At 38.8% G+C, this 23,657-nt stretch overlaps 1 protein-coding gene across 2 annotated transcripts in view; it reads right to left on the reverse strand.

Moving 5' to 3' along the window:
• The window catches only part of DACH2 (dachshund family transcription factor 2), a 207,602-nt gene that overhangs the window by 86,092 nt on the left and 97,853 nt on the right, over positions 1-23,657 (reverse strand). The window contains exon 2 of one of the 2 annotated variants that reach the window (XM_053473074.1): positions 15,409-15,524. In XM_053473074.1, coding sequence (XP_053329049.1) covers positions 15,409-15,524 — 116 coding nt within the window. Of the gene's footprint in view, positions 1-15,387; positions 15,525-23,657 lie in introns of both variants that reach the window. The other variant, XM_053473073.1, reaches the window with a different exon arrangement.

Here is a 23,657-nt window from a genome sequence, read left to right on the forward strand (position 1 = left end):
TAATGTTTATTAAGTCGTTTTGTTTGAGCAAAAATATAATTGCGGTTTTAATTAGTGGATGGTTGTTGGAGTATTAGGTTTGAGATTACATTATGGCTTTTTAGGGAAAACAATCAGTCAGGTAATCCCAACGTTTATGACCGATAGCAAATACAAAAAAGAACACAGTCAATATGGCACAGATGAGCTTCCTTTAGGTTGTCATTTGCCGGAACGAAAAAAAAAAACAAAAAAAACGAGCGATTGAGAGAAATTAAAGGAGACGTGCCAAACGTGAGACCTCTACTTTAATCAACGGAGCATAAAACGAGCTTAATTCCTTAAAGATTGCGGCCGTAACTTCCAGTTGGGGGAGTTGGGGACCTGCCAAAGTGCAGCAAGGTGAGGGTCGGCTTGAGCCACACTGGGGCAATGGTCCTGTGCCTTCTTCCACCAGCAGAAACGGAGGTGACCTCTGAACCTGCCCCAGGCGCCAAAAGACCTAGTTGCGGTTCTGTTAAAAACCGTACAGAAGTTCTCAGTTAAAGGTGAATTCTCACCTATATAAAGCTTTAAAGTTTAAAAGTTTACCCGACGGAAGCAGAGATCTATCTCGATGAGGGGCAGCCGTTATTATCTAACCAGTTTCCTGTCCCTCAGCCTTACAAAGGCTGCCTGAGCCAATCAATAACAATCAGCAACTTAAACAGCAGAGAGATAACCTAATGGAGAGGAATGATGACTGCTCCCAGTGCTTCTTTTTTATGCATTTCGCGCCATTTCTTCAAGCTTAATTTGGCAGTCCCAGTATTTGTAAATTCAAAGGAAAATACAGAAATATACATTAAAAAAAAGAGTAAATAAAAGCAAACATTAGTCCTGTGTAATATGCGGAAAGCAAAGCTCTCCATTTTTGCATTTAAAACGTAATGGTTCGGAGAAACCGTCGAAGTCCAACCTGCTTGATTTAAATATATTGCATTTTTCCAGTTCTTAAGCAAGCAGTTGTGTATAAAGTGAAGCCTACAGGCATCGTTTTACGATAGAAAGAGAAAACATCTGAGAAGGAAATAATTTGTCTACCTTCACAAATTGCTACGGAACATTCCTCTGCTTCCCATTTTTTTTGCACCGTGAACATCTGGCTCTAAATTAGCAGGAACAGGCAGCCCTGGTGTTCAAGATGTCACGTTCTGCAGAGCTAATTGATGCGGTCTATGGAGAAGATGTGGTTAACCAGGGACGGTCTTGGTGATTGTGGGCAGCAGCCTATATAAGACGTATAGGTTCACCAACAGGTGTGAGGAGACCTCAGGCTACCAAAAAGCAAGATCTTTGCTTAAAGGGGAACTCTCACCTATTATTTTTTATTATTTTATTACTATTAAAAAAGTTTTTTTTTTAAAATAATTAATTGATTTCTGTGTTAGTACACTTCAAGTGTCCAAATAATATGTTTTTAGACATACATTAGCTATTTGTATGATTCTCACTCTGTTTCCCAATGTACTAGACAAAAACCCTCTCTCCTTATCATACTGCCTGTGCTAAACAATAGAATGGGTCCGTCTTAATCACCTAGCCAGACACTATGACCAATGAGAGCCTATGGAGAAAAGGACTTCATTTGATAAGTGGGACTTCATGAGAACCGTCGTAAAGAATAAGCTCAGTTCTCTAAGGGCTTATTGCTGAGAGAGAAGCAGAAGTTGCGAGAGGAGGAAAGATTGCTGCGGGTTTGGCTCAGGAGCCTTCTCTGTGCAACAAAGAAGGATTTTTAGGTGCCCTAAAGTGCCACCACAAACCACATACATGGTGGGCACCTAAAGGGTTAAAGCACAGTCATGCTGATCCTTCGTAGATCCGTAGAGTTTATTCTAGATCTGTAATCAGTAATGTTCTAGAACTCGGTAATCAGTATGATTGTTCTATATCCAGTTTGCTCAAAGGTCAGCTGTCCTATTACCGGCTGATAAATAATCAATCAGCCCAGAGCAGCTTACAACCTACCGACAATAAAACAATGACGATATTGGGACCCAGGGCTCTTGACATGCTCTGAATATATTCACAGTGATGTTCTTATGGGGGCACTTCCCCTAGACCTTACCAAGGCAGGGGTTTTCTGCCCCCAATTGCTGGTGGTGCTGGGGTATGCCATCATACCAACATTCACACTGGAAAGGTGCTACCAACGTCTACAAAGATCTCCCAGTATACATGGACGGGGTCTTTTATCTCCCCAACTGGCCCATTGAGATCTGTAACCCCCAATGGCCGGTAGGGCAATCATCATACCTGGGAACTTTATCTCACTGCATTCCATGGAACGACTACTATTTAACTATTTATCTCCAGCATAGAATTCAGCCTCCAGAGAGTGATTTGTAAATGCTTTATCTTTTATTTCCGTGCACGACGCATACAGCCCGTTAGCTCTATTACTCGTCGCCTTTTGATAGATTCAAGAACTAAAAACTCTAATGCAATATCGATAATTTTTGTGAAATGATCATATAATACAGACTTGCTTTTCTTTCCCTGATAAAGACCCATGAACTTGTTTTCAGTCTACAGCATCCAGACTAATAATAAACTGCTGCTTCCAAACAGAAATCAATGTGAATTATTTGAAAAAGATCCATTCGTTTTAGTTACCTTGCAGTGATTGCTAAAGTTGAATTGCTTGTTAATGCTGTATGATTATAAAAAGACAATGCGGCATAGGAAGGGGGGGGGGTTACATTAGCCCGATTTTTAATGTCAATGATTTCACTTAGAGACTAATGGTATTACATTCAGTATATATATATATATATATATATATATATATAATATATAATATTCCATAAAGGAAAAACTTTTTATACCATCAATAGGTCACATTAATGTATATATACAGTATATAATGATTAAATTTTAAATATATATATATATATATATATATATACAGTAAATATATATATATATATATATATATGTGTGTGTGTGTGTGTAAAATGAGTTAATTTATAAATATACTTTTTATACCATTAATAGGTCACATAAATGTATATACAGTATACAATGATTAAATCTTATATATATATATATGTCAAATTAATTAATTAAAATCTGAATATACTTTTATATATATATATATATATCTACAGTATATATATCAAATTCATTATATATATATATATATATATTCATATATATATATATATATATATATATATATAGATAGATATATATATAGATATATATTCATAAATCAATGAATATACTTTTTATACCATTAATAAGTCACCTAAATAAGAAGCCTGTGTTAGTTGAGTTACTTTTAGCCATATAAGCTTACAATTTAATGCAAGATTATAAACTCAAAAGTAAAGGTTCTCTTTAATGGGTCTATCATGCTTTATTTACCCTGAAAACACAGCGTTAACTGTTAATGCTGCATCTTACAAAATAATAATCATTAAAGTGGACAATAAAACTATTTTTATATTGAAACATGTTATTAGAAAACTTGAATTGCATTTGGTTTCTTTCCCATAAAAATGTACATTATATGAGGAACTACTTTTTTTTTCATTGTTAGAAACAGGAAATTCATGCGATGGGTTAACGTAAGTTTTACAGCTAGGGAACACAATTAGACACAGTATACATTTAATATTGTGAGGTTTTTTATCTATAAAAATGATTTTGATCTTCATTAATGTCAAAACCAGTAAAATGACAAAGCCTATTATATTGTTTTGCCTCTTTGGGGGAAAATTGACAGTTTTAAATTACAAACAAAACATAAAAACATTCAATTTAAGCTTTTTCAATTAATTCTTGTTTCCAATTTATGATTTTATTATTCAAGCAAAAAAATAGAACGCGAGAATAGAAATTATCCAAAGACACATTTTTCTGACAATAAGCTCCAATTTTATGACCATTTTAATATAAAAGTAATTTTAAAAATAATAGATGCAAAATACTAAAAAAAAACTACTAGTTTTCTAAATTACATTTTTTATTATGTGCTCTCGATAAGCAATTTCTCTTCTTTAAGTGGAACTGTTGGATCAAGAAAAACAAAGTAACATTTAACTATCATGAACGAATATATATAAAAATGTTATATAAAAATGATGTTTTATCTCCAGAATTCCAGATGCAGAAATATCCCAATTGTTGCTCATCTTTTTCGTCGATTGTTAGCTTTCATAACACATTACAAATTCTAAGTAACCTTAGACATGGACGGCATTAGCTACAACGCTTGAAGGTCCTCCTTTGAACCCAGAGGTTGCCACAAGTTCCATCTACGAGCGGAGGCATTTGATTTATTGTATCGAAGCATTCTGTTAATGTAACATTCCTTTAAACACTTGCCCAATTCCGTTGCATTTACACGAGATTCTCGTCCTGATGGAATTATAAACTTAAAATCTGAAAAAAAAATGCTCATACAAAATTAGCCTAAGTATTTGTAGTAACGCCTCGGTTTGGATAATTCCCCTTTAGGACAGTTCCGGACTGGCGACTGGTCGGCGACTAATCACGTCGCTGGAAATGCGTGGCTCACTCATGTAGTGTGTGGCCAGGCATATCCAGCCGCTGCATGCGTCTGCTGCTAGAGGGGCATATCAGATGAGCCAGTGGCCCGCCGGGCATTTGCCTTGTGTGCCAGACGGCCGGTCCGGGTTTGCTTTAGGAACATAAAATCACATATTATAGATTGGTTAATTACGCAGACGAACCACAGGTAAGTAGAGTTTAAACTAGTTAAGCTTCTATTCACTAAGTTACAATATCCGCTATGCCCCCCCTCTTGGCAAGCTATGCTAAGGACTCATTGAGCCGAGTTAAGTCCTCAGTAACTAAAGTGACAATCCTAGAGTATCGAATGAGTTTAGGATATTTAGTAGCAGCCAGCAGCAAGTATGTAAAGTCAACCAGAGGCTAAGCTGCTACCTGCCAACCAGAAGCTGGGGTGTCTTCCAGAGGGTTGAAGTGCCAACCATGGGCAGTACTGCTAGACTAGGAGTTGTGAGTGACACTCCCTGCCTTTGTTACTCACTCTCCATTTTATCCGCTAACACAACATCCGTTGATGTCTCAAAGACAACACCTCGCTGCCGAAACAAAAGCTCATGTGCACTGCAGGTTGCAAATGGGCACACTGACCGGGCTCCTTCCCGGATACTACATTGTCTTGGGACCCAGGACAGGTAAAGTCCCAGGCGATCCAGGACACATAGCGACCCTACACCCTACGCAATCATAAAAACGTAGTCCCCAGCTGTCGGGCCACAATTATGCCATGAGGTGGCCGCTGGTCTTAAAGCGCTAGAGCTGCCCCATCGTCCAGCCCTGCTTTATGGGATGAAATAGAACAAAAATGAGTTGTGTAAAGAATCTCGTGGAAGAAAAGGACTATGACACCATCTAAACCACCGTGATACCCACAACAAGGAGCCATCGAGACAAAGGCCACAACCTATCCTAAATCCGTGCCGGTATCAAGTAATATCCAGCGTGAGTTGTGTTTACAATTACTGGAAGTGTTTATACATCTCTCAGACGTACGTGAGCTATACGCCATTCCTGTAACATATGTCGGCGCATATCACTGGAATAGCCTCATTTGTTATTGCATCCAAATCAGAGTAAGTTAAACACAGCAAATAATAGCGAGGCTCCAGCCTGAATGTGATTTGGGTCTCCTTTGAAGTCATTAGAAATCTGCTTTGGTATTAGTTAATGCATTAAAGCATACGGAACACGTTACAATACAGGTGTATATTAGATTTATTCCACATGCCAGGAGACAACATCTGTGCCAAACGAAAAATGAAAATTAATCCAGCGTTCCTTTGGGGCAGAAAACAATATCTAAGAAGCAGAACGGAAATGTTATAGGCACTGCGGACGGATGCGCAAGGGTTTTTTTTTTCCTGCTAAATCTGAAAGTTTGATTTAAATGAAGATAAATGGTATTCGTGGAAAATTAAGAATCAGTGGACACGTAAGTTATTCGAGACTGAGGTCTGATCCCACACTATTCAAACTTGGTCCACCTGTCCGTGGTCACAGTGTCACGAGTTATCATACGGAACTTTACTGAGAGGGTGGTAGATAGGTGGAACAGCCTCCCATTAGCAGGGGCAGAAGCTGATACAGAGTGGGAATTTAAACATTTAGGGGATAGACTTATGGGTATACTGAATCTAAGTTGAGACAAAGGTTTCACATCAGGAGAATTGGGCAGACTAGATGGGATTAATAGGTTTTATCTGCTGTCAACTTCTATTTTTATTTTATGCCATTTTGCCCCTTTTTCGGTAATCTAGAGAAGAGTAAAAAGAAAGCTTATAGATCACTGATAGACAAATGATTCCATGTATGAGAAAATGTAGCTAGAATCCTCGATAACATTGCCTGCAAGCGAAATATCCTAACTGGGAGACCATCAAGTTTGGACCTTTTTATTTGAACTCCAAATAAAAGATACAGAAGATAACTCTAAATCTCTGATTTAGTCTAAACACCCATTAAACTTATATTGCTAACTAATATATCTATAGATCATATATTTTTAAGTTTCAAGTTGAAAATATAATTTTTTACTTTTAAGAGCATCCCTAAGAAGCTAAGAAAAGATTATAGCCTAAAAATAAATAAAAATAAATCGGAAGAGGAAGGGAAAGAATGTCGGTAAAATAAATATCCATGCAGAATTTACAGTACTTTAAAAGTATATTTTAATTCCTGGCTTGTGGTGCCAGGATGTTCGTAAAGCCGACTCGAAAATCTTGCTTTTTAATTATTGTGTTTAAGTAGATTTGTAAACATCAATCACTGCCACGGCATTCCTTACAGATGAAAAGCAAACATGAAGCGGTGTCTTCAGGATGTTAAAATATATAAAAAAGTGACAGCACCACGACTATATCTGTACATTCAAACATCCGACTTCTCCGTATAACCAAGAATGCAGCCGTCTTTATTATTCATCCCCAGAATTCTGTGACTGTTCGGCAGCGTTACAAGCAGAAGTGAGGTTTATAAAGGTTTTGTCACCGATACTTATGTGACAAACCAACAGCAGAAGCTGTGGATTATATGTATTTAACGTGTTAAGATTCCAGACATAGTTAATACAGTAAAATGTATATTAGTGGCCTCCTGGTCATGCTGGTCCTCTGTATGAAGTTATGGGAGCTCGAAGTTTTGTGCCGCTCCTCTGGCTCCTGCCCTTTAAACTGAATCATGATCTGCACCACCTGGAAAAACAGCACAGTGGGACAACTAGCCACGTCAATGGGACAGGACCCACGTAAATGGGACAGGACCCACATCAATGGGACAGGACCCACGTTAATGGGACAGGACCCACGTCAATGGGACAGGACCCACATCAATGGGACAGGACCCACGTCAACGGGACAGGACCCACGTAAATAGGACAGTACCCAAACATCGGGACTACCCCCACAAAAATGTGAATGTTTGGAAGTATGATTGCACACTCATGATCTTAACAGCATTGATGTATGTCTATCGAAGAAACGTTAACATGTTAGGAGCCACATATTTCATATTTCAAGTACACAAAGAGTTAACTGAGTGTACGGCCATAAGTATTGGGGGACTTTTATTAAATGGATGTCCCGAGTATGAGAGATACTTAAAATGTTCTATTATTATATACCTGCTCAGCTATTGTAGCTTCATAAACAGATAGACAGACAGACAGACAGAGTGAGAGAGAGATAAAAATTGGAACACAGGAGTGATGGGAGTGATAAAGGGCCATTGGAACATAGGAGTGATGGGAGTGATAAAGGGCCATTGGAACACAGGAGTGATGGGAGTGATAAAGGGCCATTGGAACACAGGAGGGATGGGAGTGATAAAGGGCCATTGGAACACAGGAGTGATGGGAGTGATAAAGGGCCATTGGAACATAGGAGTGATGGGAGTGATAAAGGGCCATTGGAACACAGGAGTGATGGGAGTGATAAAGGGTCTCTGTACGCCTATGAAGATATGCCATTAAAAATCAGTCATTTACAACATTAACCCCATATGTGCTGGATTTCTGATCCATTTTATGTTGTTTTAAGGGACAAAATTAGCTTTTCTTTCAAAAACAAGGTTATTGTCTAAGTGACCCCAAACTTTTGAACGTCTGTCCGCTCTGGGCCCTCTTAACATCGCGTATAATCTATTGTGTCCGAGTCAGACTCAGTGTAAAACGATGCCTTTAAATTCTAATAGTTCAAAGCTGCTTTTAAACAACTACGGCAATCAAAGCGAATGCGTCGTGGGGCTCGGGCGTACGAACATCATGTCACAGCCATTCCGCTGCTAGATTTATCGGAGGGTAAAACATGTCATTTATGCATCAACTCACAGGAGGGAAAAAAAACAAGCAGTCCCTGCAAAGGTAATCTAATAATAGACTGGAAAGCAATGATTACCGTTTCATATAGTTATTTGTAGCAGTGGTTGGCCTAATTCTACGGGCCTCGCTTGTTGGAGCCGTGGGATTAGCGAGCGTTTAGCAGAATACCTTTTGGGAAACATCAAGAGATTGTTTAATGAGATATAAACACGTGAATTTCTCTCCAGGACAGAGAATGGAGGATCAAGTATATGTAAATATGTATATTGTCAGGCTGGTCCTAACATATAAATAGTGGTAGGTGACAGACGAGAGAAGAGGTCCACTGCCAGCTCCGCGCCTTCATTACTATCCAAGTTCATATGGAAGTGGGTGCAATAGACCTACGTCTCCTCTGGCATTAGTTTCTAAAAGGCCAGCCATGTATTTCATATTGGTAAATACAGGTAATGGATGCCCATCTTCCCTTCTCTCTTAAATCTACAGTTCCTGGTATCTCCATCACTGTTGAGAATCTCATAATCTTGCCTTGGTGTCACCCATGACTCTGCTCTCTCCTTTACATCCCACATTCAAATCCCATGATCAATACCTTCAAAATATACTTCCTTTTGCTAACAGGACGCACATGCCCTTGTGATATCCTGCCTGGATTATTGCAACTCCCTACTACCTGGCATCCCCATTTCACTAATCCTATCCACTCTGCACAACTCTGCCAGACTAAAGTTATTATCCGATCGCTCTTCGTCTGCAGCCTCACTAGTTCCCCATACTCTCCAGAACAAAATTAAAACTTCTGACCCTTACATACAAAGGCCTCGACAACACTGCGCCCCCTTTAACTCTGCTCTTTCCTCCACTCTTCTAACCTTTGTGCGGCCCAAGACCTGTCTCTCTCTCTCTCTCTTCGCCCCTTCTTTACCGCTTTTCACCCCTTCTTCCCACTGGCGTATCCAAGACTTTACCCTCACTGTACCTATTCTCTGGAATCTCTCCCCTACTTACTCTAACTTCAAAGTGCTCCCCAAAACACCTGTTTAGAGAAGCATGGAGTCTATCCTCCTGATACCCGCAGCCTGCATCCTGAAAGGAAACCATCTGTTCTCTACACCTTGGAGATCTCCAGGCCACTGACTTCTCGCTACAATCAAATCATCCTCGCCCAAGCAGTTCCTCTCCTTCTGTCTCACCCCCCCCCTCCACCTCCTAATAGATTGTAAGCTCACAAGGGCTTCCGTACCAGTATGTATGATAAGTCTTAATGCTATTGTACTCTGTGTATTGTCAGTTTTAATTGTTAAAAAAAATCATTCTTGATTCCAAAAATCTGATATCTCACTGGATCGACAAGAATCCTCCAGAATACCCCATAATCCCCCAGCCTGATATATATTGAATTTGATCAACATAGCTAGCGAATTCCACATCTTTTCACTGCTAAAAATGTCTTTCTTAAAGTCTGAACGGATAACGTCTCATTCTTTGTACGATCCTATTAATGAACAGATCATCAGAGACCGGTCATACTGTCCCCTTATATGAAATCAATATATATATATATATATATATATATATATACCTAACCCGGCACTCAAAGAGTTAAACATATCTGAAAATCTTTAAACACACACATATATGTATATATATATATATATATATAAAATGTATTATATATATATATATACATTGTATATATAATTTATTATATTATTATTATTATTAATTTATTATATATACACATTGTATATATAATTTATTATATTATTAATTTATTATATCTATACATTGTATATATAATTTATTATATTATTAATTTATTATATATATACATTGTATATATAATTTATTATATTATTAATTTATTATATCTATACATTGTATATATAATTTATTTATTTTCTCTGTGTACAAACCACATTTTTTTAATAAGCTGCTTCAATGTTACTATTTTGTTTCGCAGCTATTAGTGGAAAGTCGCTGTCATCGGCATGATTGCTCGGCTGAAATTATATAATCATACTTAAGTACACCTGTCATGCGAAGAAGAAAAAAAATACGTGGCTGAACTTTAAAGTGGACCCGTCATCTACAAATATAGCAAAGGGGGGGTGCTGCTGGGCTATCTATTAAATATTACATTATCATTGTTCTAATGAAGTTGCCAAGAACTATATCAATGCAATGCGCACAGCGGATAAAGCTGTATTCTGTAGGCTATATATTTAGAGATTACATTTAGGACATATAGGATAAAATAATATACTATTTTGTATCAAACAAGAAAAATTTATGGATTACATTCCACTCTATAAAAACTGGTTTTTTTTGTCTTTTTTTTGAGTCAAGAAGGGAAGAAAGATTTTAGAATCTCATCCAAGCGAGATAATAATTAATATATAGCCTTTAATTAGTGCCCAAAATGCAGCACTTTAAATATGAAATAAAATATTTTAAAAAATTTAAAAAATTATGAAAGCCGGGAAAGTGAATCTACTTTGCGTCCACTGACACTACTCAATGTCTCTAAGAAAAAGATAGTGTTTCAAGTAAAGCGTCAGCGTGTACCTTCTCTCTGTACATGCTGCTCGCTATATATCATGCATATAACGGGGTTAGGATCCTGCGATCATTATCGCCTCCCTTCTACCCTTTAAAGGGATGGTATGCACTTTAATGGATATGAAAGCTGAGAGATTACTTTCAGTTCTTGTGGTGTCCCCTTTGAAGATCCTTGGGGAGGGGATTCTGCTAAAGCCCCCGTATGCCCCTTTCCCCACCCGTTCGCCATGTAGAAGATATGTTCGGCAGAATATACGTCATGGCATGTGATATATTTACCGCCTGTCAGCTCCAGCCCTTGGGCAGTGAATGCTCCGGGGGGGATTCCAATAAGACCCCCAAGCAGCGAAACAATGCTACAAAGTGTTGAACAACTGAAGGGGGTATTCTGTTCCAGCCCTGGAGCTGCAGCTTCTCTCCAAGTATTATGGTTCTATTCTTTTCTGGAGGTTAGATACAGTACATGCATAGAAAGTACTTACAATATACAATCATTGCTCAGGAGATGAAGGAGCTAATGGAGCTCAGAAGGAGCTAATGGAGATGAAGAGTTTAACCCGTTTTGGCTCAGGTTTAGCCCAGCTACTGTCACTTTACATACAGGAACAGACATTAGTCCCTTTTGCTTTCATTCATTACCTTGATTGGATGTGAAGATACATATAATGGGATTCGGGAAGCCAGAATGTGGCTAACTCAATGACCTTCTAAATCTGGTGGAGTCTTTTCGATGTCGGTCAATGCAGCCGGCAGACATCTGCCAATCATATGTATCTATTTTATGGTTTTCAGCAGATTCCATTCAATTTGCTGCTTTAAATTACAATGGGAAATTGAATGAATTAAGACAATTATGCAGAACCGTGCATCTGCCCACCCTGCCTTTCATATTTAGAAGTCAATTACATGACCTAATTGTTTAGACCCGTCTATTGTGAGTTTATCCATCAAACACTACAAATAGTTTATACATTGTCATAGCAACAAGATTCCCGTGGACTAATATATATATGTATATATGGAGGAGCATAAAATTAATCAAATCACCCAATGACAATTGAGCTTAGAACCTCAGCTTCAAAAATATATTTTTTTAAAAAACCAAAAAATTCAAACATAAAAACTGGTTATTTTCTACTATACCTCCAGTCAACCAAATAAATAGGGATTTGTACCTGGTCATCCATGGCGCAGGTATTTGGTAAATGTCAGAATATGCACGTTAACGGAAAAAGTATAAAATAATAAAAAAAAGGAATTTCGCACTAAGTGAAGGTTTGACTTATAGGAAGTGGCAGCTCTGATGGCCCAAGGCGTTGAATTAGTTTTGCCACTCGATAATTTGACTGATTCACTCGAGTGGCCAGAAAAGGATATTTTCTGCCTAATTTCGATGCAATCAAGTCACCTGCTCTGCGATTCCCGGGCCAAGTCATTTGCACAGACTGTATGCGTCGAGAAAACACAGGTTACCGGCATGGCCGATCCAAGAGGAGCAACGGGGCTCCCAAATCCTACTGCACGGGCACCAGTTAGCCACCAGTTTTACAAGCGCCCCTGTGCACAGGTGTTCTTTTTAAATGTTGCGTCGGTGAAATCATTACAGAGAGTGAATGGGCATTCATGGGAAATTCCCAGGGCTAGCCCTGTAGACCTCTCCGTTTGCCTAATCTTTATAGAAGAAGGGGAAGAGGGGACAGGAAAGAAAGGTGGTAATAGCCACATATGATGGTAGGACTTGCCACTAATAGGTCTGACTAATAGGGAGTAACTAGAACCATGGCATGGATCGGGCAGACAATGCTGACCATGAAGCCCGTAATCAGCTCTGATTTCTGAAACCTGCCGTGAAATCCAGACACATTCCCATGCATGGGGTCAGGTGCAACTCTGTGGTGGCATTCAGGCCAAGTGTCCTCCAGGACTCATGGTGGACTCATGGTGCGAAGGAGCAATGACTCAGTGAACCACATGTGGGTTCTGGATATCATAGGACATGCTCAGCATAGACCATCAGGTGCTCCATGCCAAAAGGTTGGCGTTCATGGCTAGAGTCGAGAAGGATTCATTCCCCGTGTCTTGATGATGTCCCATTCATCGTACGGTCTGATACTGTGGAGCATTCAGGGGAGGAAAACCTTCTGCCCGGTTCCCCCAAACATGAGCCACAGAAATCATCCCTGTGCAGCAGATGCAGCAGCAAGGCCACGAAATGCCCCAGTATAGGGCCTACTCGGAGGCAATAGTGTCTATACGTTATTTAAAATAAAATCCTATTATTTTTTTTAAATCCACCTTTGTGCAGTTACAGAAAACGTTGCAAGATTCTAAAGTTTTCTAAACCCGCTGGAGATGTGAAAACATCTCCAAAAATCACCGCTGTTACATGGCAGAAATGTTAATTACGCATTCCTTTTGACTTGCAAAAAAAAAAACCTCATGCCATATGCTCCTGAATATATAACATTTACGAGAGGCATAATTTATGCTATATTTGTCTATTCGCACTTAATCAAGTAAAATAAACCGAGAGCAGGACTACATTTAAATGTTTGTCGAAGCTCGGCGAGTCTAGTTAATATATTTCATAATAAAAGATCAGTTCTGCAGAAAGCCGGGAGAAAACGCTAACGTTTTTAATTTTTTTTTTTTACTGTTTGGATGCACATACAATCGGTGGCAGGAAAGCGCTCCCGCTACAATCAATGGAAGTGCTTTCCGTGCATGCGCGAGGTCTCATTCTGCAGAACCCCCCCCCCCACATTTTAACTTATAGATGAAGTACACATTATCATGGTTTTTAGAGATTCAGAGCCCATTGTGAGCTCCTAGAAAAGTGGGGCATTAGGGGAGGAAAAAGTAGAATTCGTGTAAAAAAAAAAAAAAAAAATCTGTAAAAAATTGTGGTGCGAAAATTGCTGTTATTTGTTTGCGTTACGCCATTTTTCGGAAGCAAATAAAGCACATGGTACGTATTATTCTTGTACAGTTTCAAACCATCCTGTGTTTACTTAAAATGTGATAATTTGCTATTCCTCCCCAGAGGACAGGAAACCAGTAAAGCATTTATTAGTACAGAAAAATAACAGGTTCGCCGGGGCACGTGCATATATTATATTATTTTTGCAGTTATTGGTAGGTAATACGAGTGCCGGTTGAGGCGGTTTGGGTTAAATATTTCTCTCGATTTGTGTTGTTTTGGGGACGGAGCAGATGGAGAGCAATGCACCCTGGGATATGTCATTTATCATGGTGACAATGTGTAGGTTAGCCGTGGTCCCTTCACCGCAGGAGAAGAATGAGATGCAAAGTCTGCGGAAGAATTAAAGCCGGACTACCGGAGTTTGGCAATGCTTGTGCTGCTCATTAATACAATCATATTAATTTATTAGTCGTATATATCAAAGCAAGCCACCGCAGAATTGTCACGACCAACAATTCACACGCCGGGGAGAAAAAAAAGAAAAATTCCCGAATGGACAGGAATACTGTGGTTACATTTCTGTGTTTCCCCAACAACAGCTGCCGCTGAATCCCACGTTATGGCGGAAATAGAACCGGCCCTCGCTCAAAAAATGGGTCATTATAAGTGTAACATTTGGTTTATTTGAAAATGTTGATTTTACTACATTATTGAGATTCACTTTAAGGCCAATATGTCACAAAATGTATTTTTTTATATAAGCATTTGTCCTGTATCTATTATATTTTGTGAATATACAGGGCATATCACACACACACACACACACATATATATATATATATATATATATATATTAATATATTAAAGGTAATATGACACATGGTCTCATGTGGGGGTGAAGAAGAGCTTGGGGGCCAAATGGGGTGGAGAGTAGGCCAAGTTAAATGCCATTGAGACTCCCACAGCTTGCAGAGAGTACCCAAACCTCTAGTATGAATAAGAAAGGATAACAGTAAATATATAAAACAAAATATCATCCACTCCCAGCCACCACTCACCCTTACCCCGGACATTATCAAGAAACATTTCAAGAGACAAGTAACATTTGCGCATATAATACAGTCCCGACCCTTTACAAACAGCTTTATATGACTTAATTATAATGTTATAAATGTAAAAGCAATTATCTATGCAGCATTTTATCTTCCGTGCTATCAATACAATAGATTGTAAGCTCTGAAGAACAGGCCCTTTCTTTCTGTACCAATAGGTCTTAACGTGTTCTAACTTTATGCCCTGTTTTCTATATTTTCAATGTTATCGTCACATTTTCTGCCTCTCTAAATAAAATGTAACACAATGTAATCTCGTATTCACTTCATTTCACAAAAACAGGAAGCCAAATACGATTGTTTTTTTCAGTAAGTAGCAATTCAGCGGCCGCTGTGTGTTTTTTTTTTTGGGAAGCCTGAGATCAAGCGAGTTAAATCAATATTAGTTTATTTCCAGTGGATGAGTAGAAAGAACTGACCATGTAAAAAGGTTTTATTACCCGAGGGGGAGATAAGTCCAGGCGATAAGAGACCCGGAACGCCGTGCGGCAGCAAACGTGCGTTGTCTTGGATAGCAACCCCAAGCGATCTCTTCGGAGGCCTTCCTGGTCGAGAGCTGCGGAGACAAATCACAGATCGATATTTTAGTTTTCTTCATTCACGGATGCCTAAAAGGAAACTTCTACCGACGTTTTTATTACAAGTACAATATCGCACGCCTAGCAACTCCATATTGGCCATATAAAGTGTTTTTATTTTGCGTTAGCCCAAATTTCTGTAAAAGTGAGGGAAATTTGAATTTGCAACTAGTTATAACAGAAAATTCCGGGAACATCCTATTTAATAAAAGAGCAACAGAAGACTCCAAGACCCTCATCTACTGGAATCTGGAGGTTTCAGAATCAGAAGCTGTGAGACCACCTATTGTTTATGCTATATAAATAAAAGATAATAATAATAATAATATAAAAAATATGGAGTTTTTTTGCCTGTTTTAAATCAATTCTAGTTTTCACAAAGTATACAATCCTTATTATATTGCCTCGCTGAAAAGAAAAAAAAAAGAATGGCTCAGTTTTAATCACCCTGAGGGACCCTGTGACTCATGAAAATCTATCATCAGATAAGCAGGACTTCTTTAGCATTGCCATAAAGAATCACACAGTGTGGCGCTCGAGTTACCCAAATATCACATTCATACCTACAGCAAAAACCTACAGTTCTACAAATAAAGGACGTTTATTGGATAAAAATGAAAAAAACCCTTCAATGCTAAATTTCATTACTTACAAAGTACTTCATTACTTAAAAAGCTTACAGATAAGGCGCAGAGCGCTAATGGATCAGTTTATTCACTTCACTATTCATTATGAAGGCACAACGCTGGCAGGTTCCTCCAGCTAGAAGGGCTGAGCTGGCCCTGTATAATGTATAGTTCAATGCACAGGAGATATTTCACTGATTTAGCTATACATTATAGATGGCCAGCTAAGATCTTCCTGCAGCGGACGCTCGTTGGACCTTCATAATGTATCGTCAAGGACGTTACAACCAGCTCTTCTAAACTGTCCTGTCAACTCTGCCTTTAGTGAATAGACCCCGGCGTCTGAAACACACACTTGGATGACGTTTTGCTTGTCTGGTTATTTTTATAGCTCATAAAAAAGTTAAAAAAAAATCACCCTGCTGGGAAACCAAAAACATATAGTTTCCTTCATTTATCTACATAAACCTATTAATTCCATAAAATTGACTAAATAATCAACAATAATCAGTAACTTAACAATATGGGGGAGATAACTCAATGGGGAGGAATAATCATGCGGATACCAATAACACAAAGGTAACATAACTTTCCCAAATCTATACGGTTTTTAATAAGTAAAAATTACATAAATAATAAATAATAATAAGTTAAAAAAAATCACTTCTTTGTGTCTCTAAACATGATTTGATATGCTTATTTACTGTATAGAAAATGTAGGATTTGGGAAAGCAGATTTAATTTCAACACCAGAATATGTTTGTTTTCACCCAATTCATTCATAAATAAGTTATAAACATTATCTTACATTCCTAGAAAATAACTAAAATATATTCCCACCAGTAACACCCACCTACTAAATCCAATACCCAGGCGTGACCTGCTATAATATGTTATCCTATCCATGTTATTACATTCAAGGGGTTTATTCTTCTCCAGCCAATGCTCCTGATATCGGAAATAACGCTATTATATTTTTTTTATTTGTGTAATAATGCAGGTTCATCTACTTCCCTCCAAGGAAAAATTGCAACAATGCATTTTGACGTCGGGAAAAGGTTCAGAGGGGGCTTCGGATTCCAATTGCGCCTTCACGTTGAAAGATGGATTGCTTGCTAAGCTAGGGCAATGCTAACAGTGTTAACCCCAACTATCAGACCCTCATATATTTCCACCAGGCCACAAGGAGCTCATAAACCCAGCTTTCAAATTTGAATCCTTAGTGTGAGATAGAACAAAATACGTCTATATATATACATTTTTTATGTAGAACGTCTCTCTGCTTTTTCCGTAACGTAATTTGTGCAAGGCGCGTTTCTCGAGAAGTCAATGCAATATAACATCTGTATCTACAAATCAACTTTTATCATGGAGAGTGATATATCACAGAGAATGCTGGAAATCTGGACCATAACTCTACTGACTCGGCAAAGAAAACCACCGAGAAATCCATTCATGGAGCCCAACAGCCTCCTCAGTAATTCGGGAGCGGGGGTTTGTAGGTAAAGTAAATATATACATTTTACCAACTTATAATATTAGAATTGTTAGTAATATTAGGAAGGACAATACGTCTTTGGTATCCAACCTCTTTGTATATCACCCAAGCTTCCAATTTAAACCAAGATGGTTCCTTTTGCCGTCCCCTTGAGCTTCCTCAATGTTCCTCTTCGCAGGCCGTGTGGATTATGGACCAGTTAAGAAGATCAGAGGATCCCCCCTGACCAGGCCATTGAGCTGGGAAATTGATGAAGGTCTGCCAACCAGGGCAGCCCCCTGTCCATAGACAGTTATGGCTTAATGTCTCAAATTGTCCACCAGCCAGTCTGTAGGCATCTCTGACCTGTGTTTTCTCCCCAGCCACTTAGTCCATTTATAGTTCAGCAGATCAATCTTTATAGTTGGACTCCATATATCTAAACAGAACCCATTTAGCCTTTACAGAGAGGATCCCCGAGGATAAGCAGTGAAAATAGTAGTGTTTTGAATCAAAAGTTTTATAGTTGACGGATTGCAAACCAAAAATATTAATATTACGTCCAGCTGGCCTTTTTTTTTCTTGCTACGGAATAACATGGATAACGTTTCCGAGGATTTGAGTTAAATTAAGGTTCCAGAAAGCGATACCCTAACAAATCCGCACATGTTGAATTTGCAAATTATTGGAAGAATAATATTAAGATGCTCTACTGGCGGTCGTTAATTCCAAAAGAAAAACGAAAACTTTATATGCGAGCAATCAGCGTTGTTACATGTTGAGGCAATTATCAGACCGTGGGGTTTATACGCATATGGAGGTCTTTCCTTATCATTAATGAGCTCTGGCAGGCCATATACTCTTAACAAACGTGTAGGTGGTCCAGGACGAGCTCTAGAAATTTTAGGTGGACCGTAACGAACCCTCAACAACATCAGAAAGTTGTAGACAGGGCAATAATCACCAGCCATGAGCAGTTAACGGGTCGCAGGAGAAGGGTGGCAGGATTGCCCGCCAAAAAAACAAATTCCTAATCCAGAGACTGAAGACGTTGACCCAGAGCCTCCTGGAAGCAAAGCAGATCCCGGAGACTCCAGGTGAAACTTCAACTGTCAGAGAAACATTCACATTCATTAACCATCAACTGCAAGAGACACCAAGCTCTTGTCTGGTAATGGTGTGCAGGAGACCAGAGGGAACGCTATATTTTATATCCAATCCTTATTTTTTTTCATTATTATTTTACTATTTAGACAATTCTTCATAAAGGAATGTAGTATTGTTGAAAAACATACTTTGTTCCATCCAGCGACACGGCCTGAACTTGTCATGAGGACTGCCCAATCCTTATAAATCATGACAATAAAGGGGAATGGATAGTAGGAATTAAAGTCCTAGCCCGACAAGAGTAATGCATAAGATATACCGTATCAACGAATGAGGTTTCCCTTCGATATGCGCGTCGCGCCGGACTAATTTCCTTGGAATCGTTAAGTGAAAACAATACTAAGGCTTCAACATCCGATATGAATAACAATTTGTATATCGCAGAGACGTTCCCCGCAAACAATGTGCGATGATGTATGGTACGTGTTCAAATGGGCTGCGCAATCACAATTTCGGCGAGTCTAATAACTATTACACCAGTGGGAATTGATTTACACTCCGTATTTATCCGACTATTGCAATTGTAATTTATGGCGTTCCGTAGGAGATAAGCCTTTAATCCAATATGGTCACGCTCCTATTCATTATCTGCGGAGATCTGACTTTTAAAATTAGATTACCTTTTAAGAGTATTCAATCTATAGCAGCGTGTTAATCTACATGTAAATGACTGGACATCGTTTTGGTATCGCGGCGGTAAGCATTTTTTTTTTTTACGTTTTTTTTAAGTGTTTTTTTATATATATATATTTGCGTTGCACTAATTTACAGTGTTTAGATCTGTTCAGCTAATGGGAACCTCTTGGCAGATTACGTTAAAAAAAAAAGGAGTCCTAATTATAGTTCAGATTAACTCTTTGAGTACCAGGGTCCCCTACTGCTGCCCATGGGGGGACTTGATAAAACTAGAACACTGACCCCTACATCAAAAAACATCAAAAAACGATGATATTGTGTTAAATATATTGAATGACGCAGATTGGATGTGTTGGAACAGGCAACCAGATGGCGCTGAATGTTGTTGGGCTGCTAGTCGCTTAATGTTTATATTGAAAAAGTGAGGATACCGTTGACTTTATCATGATGAGAGTTGAAGTTCCTCAACAACCAAAGAGCGCCCTGTTGGCAAGTCCAAGCCTACCGCAGCTGCCAAGGACGAGGCTGGCCGCAGGCAAGTGATAGCCTTAAATAAGCTAGGAGTGGAAGGAGAATCGGGGAAGAGAGCGTGGCTAAATGCTTCTTCCCTGCCCAGAGAAGGAGGAGAACGACCTAGAGATCATAGTAGCAGCGGCCTCCCTGGAGACTTTGGGTCCAACCTGGAAATTTCCCAGATATGGCTAGCAGTCACCAACATGGCGGCTCACGCTAGTCCATCGCCCTGCGACACAAAGAAATGGCGCACTCCACTCCCGAAGGACAGAAGTGCTGTATCTAATCTAAGGCAAGTAACCGTCAGAAAGGAAACCGTTAAAAACACTACAATGAATAAAATATGTTTATATATCTATACAAACGCATTCATAATCCAGTATTTAATGCATTTCCAGGGCGGCTTCCATTAATCTTTCATTTCCTCTCCATTAATGGTTAAATTCCCTAAAATGTATAAAATTATAGACAACGTTATTACAAAAATCCCAGCCAGGCAATCATTTTTATTGACTACCGCTCTTGAATAATACAACGGTAATTTCAAAAAAAGAAGAAAACTATATACACGTAATAAATATAACTTATTTTTAAAGAAAAACTGAAAAATGTGTCGATATTAAAGAAAGTTTGTAAACTTTTATAATCAGAGAAATATACAGAGTTTTTTTCCCTCTTAAATGTTTTTAGATTTCCGTTAAAAATTCTGGTCATTTTTCTATGAATGCTTTGAGATTATCTCCCTACAGATAACACAGTTTGGGAATCTCGTGTATAAAAACATCCAGCCCGTGTAATGCTCTTATTTTCTGAATTCTGAACTCAAATAGCTCGACAAAGGCCGTTTAATCAGCGAAAGCTAAAAAGGTCCATGATTTCGGCTTCCTCTTTCAGCTAAAAACATTGATTAAGTAACTGATCGCTGCAATATGCCACTCGCCAGGACACGGATAATCACGTCATTATTGTTTAATTGCGCTCTGATTGTTTGTTAATGTTTTTTTAAATCTTTGTTTAATTAGGTTTTTTTTTTGTCTCTTGTAATTTAAATGAACAATTTCTTTTTTTTTAGAAGTCTTTTAAGTGTAAGCAAAATACAGAACAATTAAGCAGATGCAACATGTACGGTTCACTTATATAAAATTATAGTAAAGAATAGAATTTGGGAAGCGAACCCCCTTTAGCATCACATTTACCCCCAAAAATGTGTCCGGCTGCGATGAGAGCCAGGGTTATAATAATAAGCTGCATTAGTGGCACACTGGAGGGTTTTATACTAATGTCAATTAGCAATGGGGCTGCCGGAATATCTCTCTAGGATAATTAGTATTAAAGGATCCCTAATAAGCTTTTTTTCTTTAATGATGGGAACTTTCTAATCGAGCTCACTGTGAACCCATTGAAAACGCATATTCACTATTACTCCATGACGGCGGAAGGTCGCTGAAACATTTACTCTGAAAATATCTTGTAACATAAAGAGACGGTAAGTAAGGGAAGTAATGGCTGCATCCATTATAAGCCTATGAGATGACGGAGTCTACAGTATAGTTGAAGTTGATACTCTGGAACATCAGATGTCTCTTCTGAGTAACATTTCGTTGGCTCTGTTGGAGAAGAAAAACATATGCAAAACCCAACCACATAAATCACAAGCGAACGGCAGCTGGTGCGTATAGGACATGTGGCCTTCTGTTTTATGAAGGCTTCAGCAGCACTGGAGACCAAAGAAACCTCAAGATACCTGAGTCAAAGCTCTACGGTTACCTACAACCATTACATCCCATGACACAGAATTAGTGGTCTGTGTCCATCCCGAGTGTTCCTAGCAGGAGGCTCAAAACTTCAAGCCCAGAAAATAAGGCCAGTCGAATGGTCTAGTAACGGCCAAAAGAAAGGCCTTTAGAAATGCATATGGCCTAATGGAACTGGGTCCAGAAAGGTTAGAACTACCTACAGTAGAGGGGATAAGTTGGCTCCACCGTATAGGCAAACTAGGGCTGCTTTGCGGATGGGGGGTACCAAGTCTCTAGTTCTTTCCTACGTATCAGAAGCAGGTTCATGTAGGGGGCACTAGAAAAGGCTTAAAATTAGGGCCAGCCCTGTTGTGAACAATAAGATGTCCCAAAAGATGAGGTTTTCAGGAGCTCCTCCGGTCAACATTAGGATATTCAATCAGTCTTCTTGTTATTATTATTATTACTAATACTAATAATAATTGTAGCATCACATTCCATTTTGTTGTAAAATAGGTAAGTAGGACAAGTGATGCATCTCATGAAAAGTGATAAATAAAAGATGAAGCGGGTCATGCTCAGCAAGTTTAGAAGGTATTGGGACCGATCAACCCATGTGCCTTTTGTAGCCAAAAGAGGAAAGAAATAGTGGCCAGGACTTGTACCCTCCCCTTACAGAAGCCTCTCCTAGAACAAAGGTAGCATTTATTTAAGAGATATTCGGAGTGTTGGGTGGATGAGTGCCAGTAAGGTAAATATTTATTATAATGAACAAACCCCAGCCGACTTTGGGCAATGCTGTCGCCTCGATACTTTGTGAAGCTATTAATGTTGCACTGAATTCATATCATGCTTGTGATATCACATGTTTTTTTCCAAGAAAACAATAAATATAAAGACATTAGTAATTATACAACAAAGATATTGAATTCTTCTTTGCCTGGAGAGTTATCTTGTAACACAGAAAAATATATTAACATTAGCAGATGAATACAGTATCTGGAACGCATGCTGTCAGGTTATCCTATTGGGATTTACGTTATTTCTAATAATATATTAGGTGCGTTTGCCTTCATTCTCTCGTTTTACTTAAAGAGCTGTAAATAATACACTTGTTCGACTATAAAAAAAATACACAAAGTCATCAATGCGGTGAGTTAGTATTAACACATTTTATATCATCTGTTATTTTAGCACAATGGACTATATAGAAAAAATAAAAATATATTTTATCTGGAGTAGAAAATCTGATGGTCGGTTAGTGGCCCCCAGGCTTTTTGAGGGGACCCCTTTACTATAAAGTACCATATATATATATATATTAAAAATAACATGCCAAAAAACATTCCGTGCCTCCCGTCACCCTCTCCCCCACTTCTCCTCTTTCCCATCACACTCTTCCTTTCTCACATCTGTCTCTCGCCCTCTCTCTCCCCCTCCAATTATCTTTCTCTCTTCTCATTCCCCCTCACTCTCCCATCAGCCTCTCCCTTTCTCGCCTGTCTCTCACCCTTTCTCTCTCTCTCTCTCCTCTTCCCCTCTCCTTATCTCTCCTCCCACTCCCCCTTCACCCTCTTCCTTCACCCTCTCCCTTTCTTATCTGTATCTCAACCTCTATCTCTTCCTCTCTTCCTTTCTCTCTCTCTCCCTCACTTTTCCCCTGCCATACCTTTTTTTTCCTACTCCCCCCCTCCACTCTCTGTCCCCCCTCTACCCCCCTCCACTCTCTTTCCCCCCTCTACTCCCCTTCTCTCCTCCACCTGAGAGTCGGGTTGAAAAGCCCATCCAGGCCCTATATCATGTCATCTTAACGCATATTAGAATTATATTGTTCTTTTCTTTTTTTATCTTGCTCTACAAAGGTGGATCATATTATTTTATTTCTCATCATCGATGTTTTTTTTGTTTTTTTTTAAAGGATTGATTGTTTTTCAGATACATTATCTGAGCCGCAGT

Source organism: Spea bombifrons, chromosome 8 (assembly GCF_027358695.1).
Source record: "Spea bombifrons isolate aSpeBom1 chromosome 8, aSpeBom1.2.pri, whole genome shotgun sequence".
Classification (NCBI taxonomy): domain Eukaryota; kingdom Metazoa; phylum Chordata; class Amphibia; order Anura; family Pelobatidae; genus Spea; species Spea bombifrons.